Source organism: Rhinatrema bivittatum, chromosome 2 (assembly GCF_901001135.1).
Source record: "Rhinatrema bivittatum chromosome 2, aRhiBiv1.1, whole genome shotgun sequence".
Classification (NCBI taxonomy): Eukaryota; Metazoa; Chordata; class Amphibia; order Gymnophiona; family Rhinatrematidae; genus Rhinatrema; species Rhinatrema bivittatum.
Genome location: NC_042616.1, coordinates 288,104,859 through 288,118,276, shown reverse-complemented (window position 1 = coordinate 288,118,276; position 13,418 = coordinate 288,104,859). Strand labels below are relative to the sequence as shown.

General features: G+C 48.0%; 1 protein-coding gene across 15 annotated transcripts in view; it reads left to right on the top strand.

Annotated features, from left to right (window-relative positions):
- EZH2 (enhancer of zeste 2 polycomb repressive complex 2 subunit) overlaps nucleotides 1–13,418 on the top strand; it is a 425,637-nt gene that overhangs the window by 362,303 nt on the left and 49,916 nt on the right. For all 15 annotated transcript variants that reach the window (XM_029589584.1, XM_029589586.1, XM_029589588.1 and 12 more), the window contains one exon: nucleotides 311–406. In XM_029589584.1, the coding sequence (XP_029445444.1) occupies nucleotides 311–406 (96 nt within the window). The remainder of the gene's footprint in view (nucleotides 1–310; nucleotides 407–13,418) is intronic.

Genomic DNA, 13,418 nt, shown 5'->3' with positions numbered 1-13,418 from the left:
ACTGTTTTCTTTTGTTATAGCATTGAAAATCCCATGAAAAATAAAATAAAAACTGAAAACAAAGGTCCCTACGTTTATTGTATGTCCCCCATGTGGGAACTCTGTAAGAGTTCCAGAGGTTTTTTTGGAGTGTGTACTAAAGGAGATTTTTTTTCTTGGCATCTTTGTTCTTTCATAAAATGGCAAGGAAAAAAATAGCTGCAAATGAGGTTAAAATCTCAGGTATTTACTCTCAATCTTCTGATATACATACTTGCGTACAGGCATATTTTGCAAAAATCTCATATATATTTATTTACCTCTTCTATAGCACTTACTGTTAGCGCCTTCTGATGTGGCAGGCTGGGGAATTTTTATCAAAGACCCTGTGCAGAAGAATGAATTCATCTCTGAATATTGTGGTGAAGTAAGAAGCTTTTGTTCCTATGTACCTCATGTTTTTTGTTGTATCTTTCTTTGTATATCTGTCTTGCCTAGACTAAAGCTCAAAGGAGCAGGGATTGTCAATTATCTGTGTCTCTACTGTGCTGTGTACATCCGGTATGTGCTCAGCAAAAGATGATTGATTAATAATAATAATGAGGTCCATATTCAAAAGCATTTATCCAGCTAACTCAGACATTAGCCAATTAAATGAATATTTGGGCACATATCCAGCTAAAATTTAGCTGGATAAATTAGGTGGCTAGCTGGATAAATTAGAGGCGTTCCAGGGGGCGTAATTGGGAGGAATTGAGTTAGCCGGCTAAGCTAACCAGCTAACTCCAATAATCAGAGTTAGCCGGATGACTTAGCCGGCTAAATCTGGTTAGGCCAAAGAGCTGCTCTAAAATTAGTTGGCTATAGTTACCAGCTAACATTCGGGCAAATTCAGTAAAGTCCGTGGGAGAGCGGGCAAACGCCTGCTCTCCCGGCGCGCGCACAGGCCACGCGCCTGTGCGCGCGATTCTGTATTTAAATGAGGCCCGGCGGTAGAAACAGGCAAAAGGAGGCGCTAGGGACACTAGCGTGTCCCTAGCGCCTCCTTTTGGCCTGGAGCGGCGGCTGTCAGCGGGTTTGACAGCCAACGCTCAATTTTGCTGGCGGCTGTTCTCGAGCCTGCTGACAGCCAAGGGCTCGGAAACTAGACACCGGCAAAATTGAGCGTCTGGTTTTCGACCCGACAGCCTTGGGCCAACTTCAAATTTTATTTTTTTTTTTACTTTTTTTACCCTTCGGGACCTCCGACTTAATATCACCATGATATTAAGTCGGAGGGTGCACAGAAAAGCAGTTTTTACTGCTTTTCTGTGCACTTTCCCGGTGCCCAAAGAAATTAGCGCCTACCTTTGGGTAGGCGCTAATTTCTGAAAGCAAAATGTGCGGCTTGGCTGCACATTTTGTTTTCTGAATCGCGCGGGAATACCTAATAGGGCCATCAACATGCGGGTTGGACGCGCGTTTTCGGCCCCTTACTGAATAAGGGGTAAGGGGAAAATGCGCGTCCAATGGAGGGTTAACAGTGCTGTCCATCGGAGTGCACGGTACTGTATCGGCCCGTTTGATAGCTAGTTATATTCAATAGTACGGCTGCACTATTGAATATACCTCCAAAGTTATACTGATAAGTTTATCTGGCTAACTTTGCTATCCGGATGGTGTCTGAATATTGATTTCAATGTGTGAAACTGTGTTTCTAGCTAACCCAATCCCTCCCCTCATTTTTCCATTTTATGACCTCCCCACCCCTTTCTCCCCTTACTCCAAATGGCTTGCCAGGTTAACACTGGTTAATTTATTAGAAATGGGATGAAGTGAAGCCTTTCCTCGGAGACTTGACTCTCAGCACTAATCTTGTGCTAGCAGGTATTGCTGCACTAGAAGCAAACACCTTCTCTCTCTTTCCACCCAACATTGTGTAAAAGCTCAAGTTTGATGCCCTGTGGTGTGGCCAAGCCTTTTTGTCTGTTTATAATACTGCAAATTTGCTGCCAAACCATGGGATAAGATTATAGTTTTTGTTCATGAATATTCATGCTTGAACTCTTGTATTTTTAAGGTCATTTTCATGGGAAGAGAGACCCTTGTTTGATTTTGGTTGTGGTGTAAAAGAACTAAATACCACTCAACATGAGAATGAATTTATAAATTCTACTGCACTTGCAAGATTCCTGGATTCTCACAGGACAAGCAGGATGGTAGTCCTCACATATGGGTGACATCACAGGATGGAGCCCAATCACGGAACACTTTTGTCAAAGTTTCTAGAACTTTGACTGGCACCTACTGGGCATGCCCAGCATGGCCTTACCAAAAAGGTCAGTCCAGACAATCCCAACCTCAGAAGACCCAGCCAGCTCCTCAGCTGGGACCAGCTTCAGGGTTTTGACTCCTCCCTGGAGAGCATATGCCAACCTCCTCTTCCATCTGTACCGGTCGGCGGTCGATTGTGCCACTTCACCAACATTTGGCACACAGTTACCACCGATCAGTGGGTGCTTGCGGTAGTCACTCAGGGTTACCACCTCAACTTCCTGACTGTACCAGCGGACTCCCCACCTCGGCTGACGTGGGGATCGTCCAACCACGCTCCCCTTCTAGAACAGGAGGTTTCAACCCTCCTCCAGTCCCGTGCAATAGAACCAGTGCCCCTCTCCCAGCAGGAGCAGGGGTTCTATTCCCAGTATTTCCTCATCCCAAAAAGGTCAGGTGGCGTTCGTCCAATCCTGGACCTTCGCGCCCTAAACAAGTATCTACAAAGGGAAAAGTTCAAGATGGTACCCTTGGGCTGTCTACTTCCTCTCGTGGGCCAGCGGTCTCCTCTACGCGTACCCTCCTCTTCCACTCATATCGAAGACTCTCATGAGGTTACGGAGGGACAAGGGCTTAATGATTCTAATAGCCCCTCACTGGCCACGCCAAGTGTGGTTCCCAATCCTCCAGGACCTATCAGTACGCCGGCACATTCTTCTGGGGATGGATCCACTTCTGATAACTCAGAACGATGGATACCTGCGCCACCCCAACCTCCAGCCCCTATCTCTGACTGCCTGGATGTTGAAAGGTTAATACTCCAACCTCTTAACTTTTCAGAGTCGGTGTCCCGAGTCCTGGTAGCTTCACGAAAGCCTTCCACGAGAAGGTCTTATCTTTCTAAATGGAAGAGGTTTACGATCTGGTGCCCTTCCATGTCCATAGACCCCTTCACTTGTTCCATGGCGAAGTTTCTGGACTATCTTTGGCACCTGTCAGAGTCAGGCCTGAAAACTTCCTCCATCAGGATGCATGTCAGCACGGTAGCCGCGTTTCATAAGTGCGTGGGGGATGTCGCTATTTCAACACAACCCTTAGTAACATACTTCATGAGAGGCTTGCTCCACTTAAAACCTCCACTGCGCCCTCCGGCCCCTGCTTGGGACCTTAACGTGATTTTGGGGCGGCTCATGAAACCTCTGTTTGAGCCTCTCCACTCTTGTGATGTCCGCTATCTCACCTGGAAAGTAGTTTTTCTTCTCGCTATTACCTCGGCTCATAGAATTAGTGAGTTGCAGGCTTTAGTTACCTACCCGCTTTACACTAAAATTCTTCATGACAGGGTAGTGCTTCGCACTCACCCTAAGTTTTTACCAAAGATAGTATCGGAATTTCATATTAATCAATCCATCATCCTACCCACCTTTTTTCTCAGGCTCCATTCCAACCCAGGAGAACAGGCTCTGCATTCCTTGGACTACAAACGTGCCCTAGCCTTCTATCTAGACCGCACGTCTGCCCACAGGAAACCCACTCAATTGTTTGTTTCTTTCGACACAATTGGGAAATCCTGTGGGAAAGCAGACCCTCTCCTCCTGGTTAGCGGACTGTATTTCTTTTTGCTTCCAGCAAGCAGGTATTCCGCTGCAAGACCGTTTGAAAGCACACTCTATCAGGGCCATGGCAACATCAATGGGGCACCTCCGTTCAATGCCGCTTGCTTATATTTGTAAGGCTGCTACCTGGAGTTCTCTCCATACCTTCGGCCAATCTGTTCTACGCAACTTGTTTTCAGTTTAACTACCCAACGTCCTTCCACCAAACCTGTTCAGGGTTTCAGGATGCCCTCCTTGCTGTTCCATTCCCCTTATCATTTTAGTAGCTCTTCTCTGTACCTTCTCCATCGCAATTATATCTTTTTTGAGATACGGCGACCAGAATTGTACACAGTATTCAAGGTGCGGTCTCACCATGGAGCGATACAGAGGCATTATGATATTTTCCGTTTTATTCACCATTCCCTTTATAATAATTCCCAACATTCTGTTTGCTTTTTTGACTGCCGCAGCACACTGAAACAACGATTTCAATGTGTTATCCACTATGACGCCTAGATCTCTTTCTTGGGTTGTAGCACCTAATATGGAACCCAACATTGTGTAATTATAGCATGGGTTATTTTTCCCTATATGCATCACCTTGCACTTATCCACATTAAATTTCATCTGCCATTTGGATTCCCAATTTTCCAGTCTCACAAGGGCTTCCTGCAATTTATCACAATCTGCTTGTGATTTAACTACTCTGAACAATTTTGTGTCATCTGCAAATTTGATTATCTCACTCGTCGTATTTCTTTCCAGATCATTTATAAATATATTGAAAAGTAAGGGTCCCAATACAGATCCCTGAGGCACTCCACTGTCCACTCCCTTCCACTGAGAAAATTGTCCATTTAATCCTACTCTCTGTTTCCTGTCTTTTAGCCAGTTTGCAATCCATGAAAGGACATCGCCACCTATCCCATGACTTTTTACTTTTCCTAGAAGCCTCTCATGAAGAACTTTGTCAAACGCCTTCTGAAAAATCCACATGTTTATTAACTCCTTCAAAAAAGTGAAGCAGATTTGTGAGGCAAGACTTGCCCTGGGTAAAGCCATGCTGACTTTGTTCCATTAAACCATGTCTTTCTATATGTTCTGTGATTTTGATGTTTAGAACACTTTCCACTACTTTTCCTGGCACTGAAGTCAGGCTAACCAGTCTGTAGTTTCCCAGATCGCCCCTGGAGCCCTTTTTAAATATTGGGGTTACATTTGCTATCCTCCAGTCTTCAGGTACAATGGATGATTTTAATGATAGGTTACAAATTTTTACTAATAGGTCTGAAATTTCATTTTTTAGTTCCTTCAGAACTCTGGGGTGTATGCCATCCGGTCCAGGTGATTTACTACTCTTCAGTTTTGTCAATCAGGTCTACCACATCTTCTAGGTTCACCGTGATTTGATTCAGTCCATCTGAATCATTACCCATGAAAACCTCCATTACGGGTACCTCCCCAACATCCTCTTCAGTAAACACCGAAGCAGAGAAATCATTTAATCTTTCCGCGATGGCCTTATCTTCTCTAAGTGCCCCTTTAACCCCTCGATCATCTAGTGGTCCAACTAACTCCCTCACAGGCTTTCTGCTTCGGATATATTTAAAAATGTTTTTACTGTGAGGTTTTGTCACTACAGCCAACTTCTTTTCAAATTCTCTCTTAGCCTGTCTTATCAATGTCTTACATTTAACTTGCCAACGTTTATGCTTTATCCTATTTTCTTCTGTTGGATCCTTCTTCCAATTTTTGAATGAAGATCTTTTGGCTAAAATAGCTTCTTTCACCTCCCCTTTTAACCATGCCGGTAATCGTTTTGCCTTCTTTCCACCTTTCTTAATGTGTGGAATACATCTGGACTGTGCTTCTAGAATGGTATTTTTTAACAATGACCACGCCTCTTGGACATTTTTTACTTTTTTTACATCAATTGCCAAGGGGGCACCAAGAGAAGAGGAGATGCTGATGTCCTGGGCGGAACTGAATCTCACCTTGTTATTGGCATCGCACATAGCGGATTCCATCAATGTGCAGGTGGATTTTCTGAGGCGGCAGCAGTCAGAGCCCGGAGAATGGGTGCTGTCAGACAAAGCGATAACCCTCATCTCAAAAGGTGGGGCAAGCCTCACCTGGATCTCATGGCGACCCACAAGAATGCCAAGGCACCACGCTTCTTCAGTCGCAGAAGGGAGTACAAGGCAGAAGGGGTGGATGCCCTAGTTCTGCCATGGTCTCGCAAGGTTCTAATTTATGTATTTCTGTCCTGGCCTCTGGTGGTCAAGGTTCTAAGAAGAATAGAGGTCCACTCAGGAAGAGTGATTCTTGTGGCCCCGAAGTGGCCACGACGGCCTTGGTTTGCTGATCTAGTTAATCTCGCAGTGGACGGACCCCTGAAGCTGGGCCATCTACAAAGTCTTCTAAGGCAGGGCCATATATTTTTCAATCATGCGGATTGCTTTTGTCTAGCAGCTTGGCTTTTGAAAGGAGGCAATTAAGAAAGAAAGGATCTCCGGAGGATGTTATTTCTACTCTGCTGTGAGCTTGCAAGACCTCTGCCTCCCTGGCGTATGGCAGGGTGTGGAGGGTCTTTGAGTCTTGGTGTTCGGAGCAGGATATTGCCCTTCGGAGAGTGTCTGTGCTACAGATCTTAGCCTTTATGCAAAAGGGTCTATCAAAAGGCCTGTCCTTCAATTCCCTGAGGGTTCAGGTGTCGGCTCTAGTTTGTTTATTAGGCAAGGTTGAGGGAGCATCCTTGGCTGCGCATCTGGATGTCATGTGTTTCCTGCGAGGAGCGAAACACTTTCAGCCCCCACTCGCAAGATTTGCCTCTCTTGGAGCTTCAATCTCGTTCTCAAGGGCTTGTGTGCTGTGCCTTTTGAGCCCCTCAAAAGGGCTACCATAAAAGATCTCACTTTGAAAGTGGTTTTCCTAGTGGCAATTTGTTCAGCTAGACAAATGTCAGAACTTCAAGCCCTATCTTGCAGAGAACCCTTCCTACGAATTTCGGACTTTGGAGTATCCTTGCGGACAGTTCCCTCCTTTTTGCCAAAGGTCATTTTGGAGTTTTATTTGAGTCAGTCAGTGGAACTTCCAGCTTTCCCAAATCTGGAGGCTGGTACGCCTCAGGCAAAGGAGCTGCGTCGTCTAGATGTCAGGAGAGCTTTGTTGCAATATCTGGAAGTCACTAGCTGCTTTAGATTGTGGGATCACCTTTTTGTGCTGTGGAGTGGTGCCAAAAAAGGGTCATAAGGCCTCAAAGCCTACTGAAAGAGGAGATCAGTTCCGCTTACATATGTTGCAGTTGGCCTATCCTGGAAGGGTTATGGACTCATTCTACCTGTTCCCAGGCGACTTCCTGGGAAGAATGTCAGTTAGTGTTGCCACAAGAGATTTGCAGGGCGGCTACTTGGAAGTCATTGCACACCTTTGCCAGACACTCGCCAGTTGGATGTCCAAATTTCCGACATCAGTAGCTTCGGTGATCGTGTCCTTTGAGTGGGACTCTCGCAGTCCCACCCCGGTTAGGGAAGTGTTGCGTTCGTGCTTCTTCTCGCCCCTCGCTCCACCCTCTCTACCTTGGGAGCGACTCCCTTCAGCTCTGATGGACAGATGCAGCCGCGGCTTCTCCCTGCCTCTTGGTCCAGGTGTCCCCGGGCTGGCTTGACGCTACGGATGTTCCTGATGACGTAAGGGCGCGTGCGCGCGTGCTCCAAACTTTGTACCAGCAAGGGCGCGAACCTCTGGGGCATCCCCCCGTAGTGACGTCATCCATTTCCACTTTAAAAGATCTTTGTTTGCTAACCTCTAATGAGTTAGCAAGGAACTCCATAAGGACTTGCTTCAGCAGTCCACGATACTTGCAACAACGATCCGAGTCAGCCAGGGAATCCTTCCCCACTGCTCGGCCTTTTCAAACTTACCAGGAGTACCCGCTCCACGGGGCTCCGCTATCTCTTCTTGATTTCAGATTGCCGGAATACTCAGAAGACTCCTCATTGCCTGGAAGCGATCGCGGACGTGAACACAGTGAGTTCTATTGTAGATAGGAATCGGTACTCGCTCCACGAGGGCCTACATTCCTATAGCTTTGAAGACTCCCTTCCATCCAAGACGTTATTGCAGGTACGGAGATCGAGAGTTATATTGGCAAGATTGCAGATAGGAACCGGTACTCGCTCCACGAGGGCCCATTTTCCTAGAATCCTTTACAGACTCTCTTCTACTCTAGAAGCCATTTCATATACAGCTATTATGAGTTCTTATTACAGACTGTTTAGCGGAACCAGTGCTCGCCTACGGCTCCTGTTCCTGAATATACTGAAGACTCTCTGTGGCATAGAGACCATTGCAGACATCTACTATTGTGAATGTACCATCTTGTATCCAGTATATTCTGTCTACTCACTACTTCTAGTCTCTCTCTACAGCTCAGCGACCCAGAGATTATATTCCAGTATCAGAAGGACTTCAGCCCTGCCGAACACATCGACTCACTACTGCCACCTCTGGTGGTCCAGCTTCCAGCTTAATAAAGAACTATTTGTGTTCACTTCATATTCTAGCCTAGCCAGTGGTTCCTCTCAGGATCTCCTCCTGGGGGCGCTGTCATCTGCCATCGGCCCAAGGATTCACCATTTCCTCCAAGTTGTCATTCCTTACACTACTATCACTCTGTGGGAGCCAACCACTACCGACCACTAACACCGCTTACGGAAGTATTATATAGATAGCTACCTTCTCTTTCTATGGGACTTGCTAGCAGCCTATATATAACAGATTGCTACTCCGTAGCGGAGGCTTGATAGATTGCTATCTCAGTAGCGAAGTAAAATATATCTATTGTTAGCTCCTCTCCTCAGAAGAGTGTCATAGAACAGATTGCCAACTCCTCTTCCCTGGGGATTTGATCCATAACAGATTGCTACCTCCTTCACTTACAGGAGTATCTAACAGCAGTTCGCTAACAGATTACTAACTCTGCTCTCCTGGCGGGGTCAGCACTACAGATAGCTAACTCCTCCCCTCTGGAGGAGCAGATCATGACATATTGCTACTCCTCCCCTTTTCAGGAGAAAAGCAGAACAGTTTGCTAACTCCGCCCTCCTGGCGGGGTGAGCGACAGCAGATTGCTAACTCCTCCCCTCTGGAGGAGGAGAGGGTAACCCTCTTGTTACCCTCTCCTCCTCCAGAGGGTATATCCCAGGAGTCTGGACTGATCTGGGTACATACAGGGAAAGGAAAATTGGTTCTTACCTGCGAATTTTCGTTCCTGTAGTACCACAGATCAGTCCAGATTCCTGGGTTTTGCCTCCCTTCCAGCAGATGAAGACAGAGGAAGTTTTTCAGACACCACCTCTTAACCAGGATCCTAACTCCAGATCAGAAGGTCTTAAATATGTTGGAACTAGCCGCCCCAGTTCAATATGTGTTCATGGTCTCTCCTTGCTCTTCTTCTGCCAAAAAGTTAGTAGTACAGGCGAAGCTACAAAGGCTTCTGCTGTTGAAGGTTGTGATTCCAGTTCTACAGCACATTCAGGGTCATTATCCCATTTATTTTGTGGTACCAAAGAAAGACTGATCTTACTGACCTATTCTCGATTTAATAGGAGTATAAGATAGTCTTTCATGTCTCTCATTTCAGAATGGAGACTGCTGTTCATGTTGTCTCTGGACCTATCAGAAGCTTACTTTCACATTCCCATTCGGAAAGGTGATCAGAAATTTCTATGCTTCTGTGTTCTGGAGCAGCATTTTCAGTTCAGAGAGCTCCCCTTTGGTTTGGCCATGGCTCCAAGGGCTTTCACCAAAGTCATGGTAGTTATCATGGTCTTTTTGAGAAAGGAGGGAATTTTAGTGCATCCTTATCTAGATGATTGACTGGTCAGACAAATCCTATGAAGTAGTTATTATGATATTCAATAGAGTGGTCCAAGTTTTAGAAAACTTGGGGCAGAGTGATCAATTTTACAAAGAGCAAACTTCTCCATACATGATCGCTGGAGTATCTAGGACAGAGGTGGCCAAATCCAGTCCTCAAGAGTCAGAAAGTGGCCTGGTTTTCAGGATATCCACAATGAATATGCATGAGATATTTGCATGCACCTCCTCCACGGTATGCACATTTATCTCATGCATATGTATTGTGAATATCCTGAAAACGAGGCCTGTTTGTGGCTCTTGAGGACCAGAGTTAGCCACCCCTGATCTAGGAGCTCAATTTGTAGATTGATAAGCTTACGAAAGATAAGCGGGATGTATCTGAACTCGGAGTGGGTGGCCAAGATTGTCCATCAAGTACAGAAGATCTCTGTGCCCACAGGGTCCCATAGCATGGCATTATCTTCAAATACTAGGTTTGATAGCTGCCATCTTGGATCTAGTTCTGTGGGCTAGGGCGCACATGCGGCTTCTCCAATCTTCTCTCTCGTTGGTCACCTCAATCTCAAGATTATGATTGCTGCCTTTCCCTGCCATTCCTGGAGTAAAAGAGTTTGTTTTGGTGGTCAACACCCCAAAATGTTTTGAGGAATGTGAACACAGAACCTCCCTCATTGATTCCATCACTGGGATGGGGAACACACTGTATAGAGGTTCCCTGTACGTACCAGGATCAGTCCAGACTGCTGGGTTATGCCTCCCCTCCAGCAGATGGAGTCAGAGAAAAGCTGAAAGGCACCCCCTAGATATACCAATGTGCCACCTGCGATCCCTCAGTATTTTCTCTGACTCCAGCAGATTGAGAGGCATAACCTGCGGTCCTGATCCTTCTAAATTGGTTATCCAGGTTTTGTTTTTTATATATTATCCCTAACTAGATCAAATAGTTTATCTTTTTCATGTATTATGAAATAAAATAAGATGCAGGAAGTTTAGGACACGTTAGGTTCTGTTTTCAATTGGTTTGCACGCGCAGCGAGAAGGCAGGTTTGCGGCAGGCTTGGAAGGGCATTGCCCTCGCACCATTTGCCCGGAGCTAGTTAGTCCCTGTGGCCAGGGGGAGAGATTACCGGTGGGCTGGTCACCCTCCCCCCACAGTAGCAATTTTCCAGAGATAGTCTCTGAAGGGGGCTTTTAGGAGCAGACCACGGTCTTGGAAAAAAAACCAAAAAAACACAGAGCCACTTAACTCCTGTTGGGGGCAGGTAGTAGGCTTACCCTTGCAGCCCCAGCCTGCCGCGGTTCAGCCCGGGGACTCCGGAGGGGGTGGCAGGGTCACCTGGCGCGCTGTTTCCTCAGGAGCCAGTGTCTTTCTTTTGGCGCGCTTTTTCTGACCGCGTGTCTCCCGGCTCGGCTCTCCATGCCGCGGTCTTCGGCCTGTATGGCCTGCAGGGGGGTGGGGGCGCGACTCTCCCGAGAGGGTCTCTGCTCCCGATGCCTTCCCGGGGGCGAGGGACCCTCTCGGGGGCCGAGCGCTGCCCGCAGCGTTCCCTCAGCGCGGCGTCGGGGAGTGCTCCATGCTCGCTCAACAGCCCCGCCTCCCACAGAGAAGGAGGCGGCGGCCATCTTGCAAGCGTTGCCGATAGAGGGGACAGCGTCAGAGGCAGAGGATTCTCCTCCTTCCTCCCCGCCTGCCTTAAGCCCGCTCAGTTCGATCGACTTGGATGCCCCTCGACCCCCCCCCCCCCTTCCCTCCAGACCCGCAGGGGACACCGATAAGAGACCAGTCCCGTTTTCTTCACAATTTGTGCTATTAATGCACAAAGCATTTTTGGAAGCAGAGGCTGGCAGTGAGGTGGATGGCTTCTTTGGATCTAACTGAGGCATACCTCCACATTGGGATCCGGGAGCGTCACCAGAGATACCTGAGGTTCATGGTGTTAGGGAATCATTTCCAGTTTTGTGCCCTTCCATTCGGGTTGGCGACGGCCCCAAGAGTGTTCACCAAGGTTCTGGTGGTTGTTGCAGAGTCTCTATGCCAGCAAGGAATACTGGTGCATCCCTATCTCGACGATTGGCTCATCAGGGCGAAGTCGGAAGCATTGTGCAAGCGGGCGGTTTGACTGGTGGTGGAACAACTGCAGATGCTAGGTTGGGTAGTCAACTTCAAGAAAAGCCAGCTGAAACCGACCCAACAATTGGAGTTCTTGGGAGCCCGATTTGACACTTCGGTAGGCAAGGTGTTCCTGCCACATCAGCGGATGGTCAATCTAATGGCACAGGTGCGGAACCTGTTGGATCTACCGTTACCCACGGCCTGGGATTATTTACAAGTCATTGGGCATATGGCTTCTACTCTGGAGATGGTACTGTGGGCTTTTGCGCATATGCGGACTTTACAAAGAGCACTTCTTCTCGTTGGGATCACAGGTCCAAGGATTACGACATGGTGTTACCATTGATGGAGCCGGCCCGATCCAGCCTCGACTGGTGGTTGATCCCGGACCATCTCCTACAGGGCGTGGACTTAAAACCTCCACCTTGGTTAGTCGTAACGGATGCCAGTCTATCCGGCTGGGGGGCTGTGTGTCAGTCCAGCGCAGTACAGGGAACGTGGTTTCCTCGCCAGGCCACGTGGTCCATCAATCGCCTGGAGACCAGGGTGGTTCGCCTGGCCTTGCATCAACTCCTCCCGATGGTATGCGGTCGGGCGGTGAGAGTTCTATCGGACAACGCGACCACGGTGGCATATATCAACTGCCAAGGAGGCACAAGGAGTCGGCCGGTGGCGGCCAAGGCATCAGTGCTGATGGCTTGAGCGGAACGTCATTTAGCCCGCATCGCAGCCACCCATATTGCCGGTGTGGACAATGTTCAGGCGGATTATCTCAGTCGGCAGCACCTAGATCCGGGGGAGTGGGAGCTGTCGGCTGAGGCGATGTGTCTCATAACTCAGCGTTGGGGGGTGCCGCGCTTGGTCTTGATGGCAACTCGACTAAATTCCAAGGCAGCACATTTCTTCAGCCGAAGGCGGGAGCACGGCTCAGAAGGGGTAGATGCACTGGTACTTCCGTGGCCTCTTCATGTTCTCCTTTATGTGTTCCCTCTGTGGCCCCTAGTGGAAAAGGTGTTAAGGCGCAGAATCACATCTGGGACTGGTGATTCTCGTGGCTCCGGAGTGGCCAAGGCGCTCGTGGTTCGCGGATCTCGTCAATTTGGCGGTGGTCGGGCCACTGTGTCTAGGTCACCTTCCAAATCTCCTTCATCAGGGTCCAGTATTTTTCGATCAGGCGGATCGCTTTTGTCTGGCAGCTTGGCTTATGAGCTGAGGCAGTTGAGGAAGAAAGGGTATTCCGAAGAGGTTATTACTACACTACTTCGGGCGCGCAGATCCTCGACTACTCTTACTTATGCTAGAGTATGGAAGGTCTTTGACTCATGGTGCTGTGACTTAAATATTTCGCCGCGACAGACTTCTATCAGGCATATCCTTACCTTTTTGCAAGCTGGTTTGAAGAAGGGTCTGGCCTACAGTTCTCTTAGGGTGCAGGTGGCGGCTCTGGGTTGCCTGAGGGGCAAGGTTGACGGAGTCTCTCTGGCATGTCATCCAGATGTTGCTCGTTTTTTGCTCGGAGTTCGGAATCTACGTCCTCCTGTGAGAATTCCCTGTCCTTCCTGGAGCTTGAACTTGGTCCTTCGTGGTCTCTG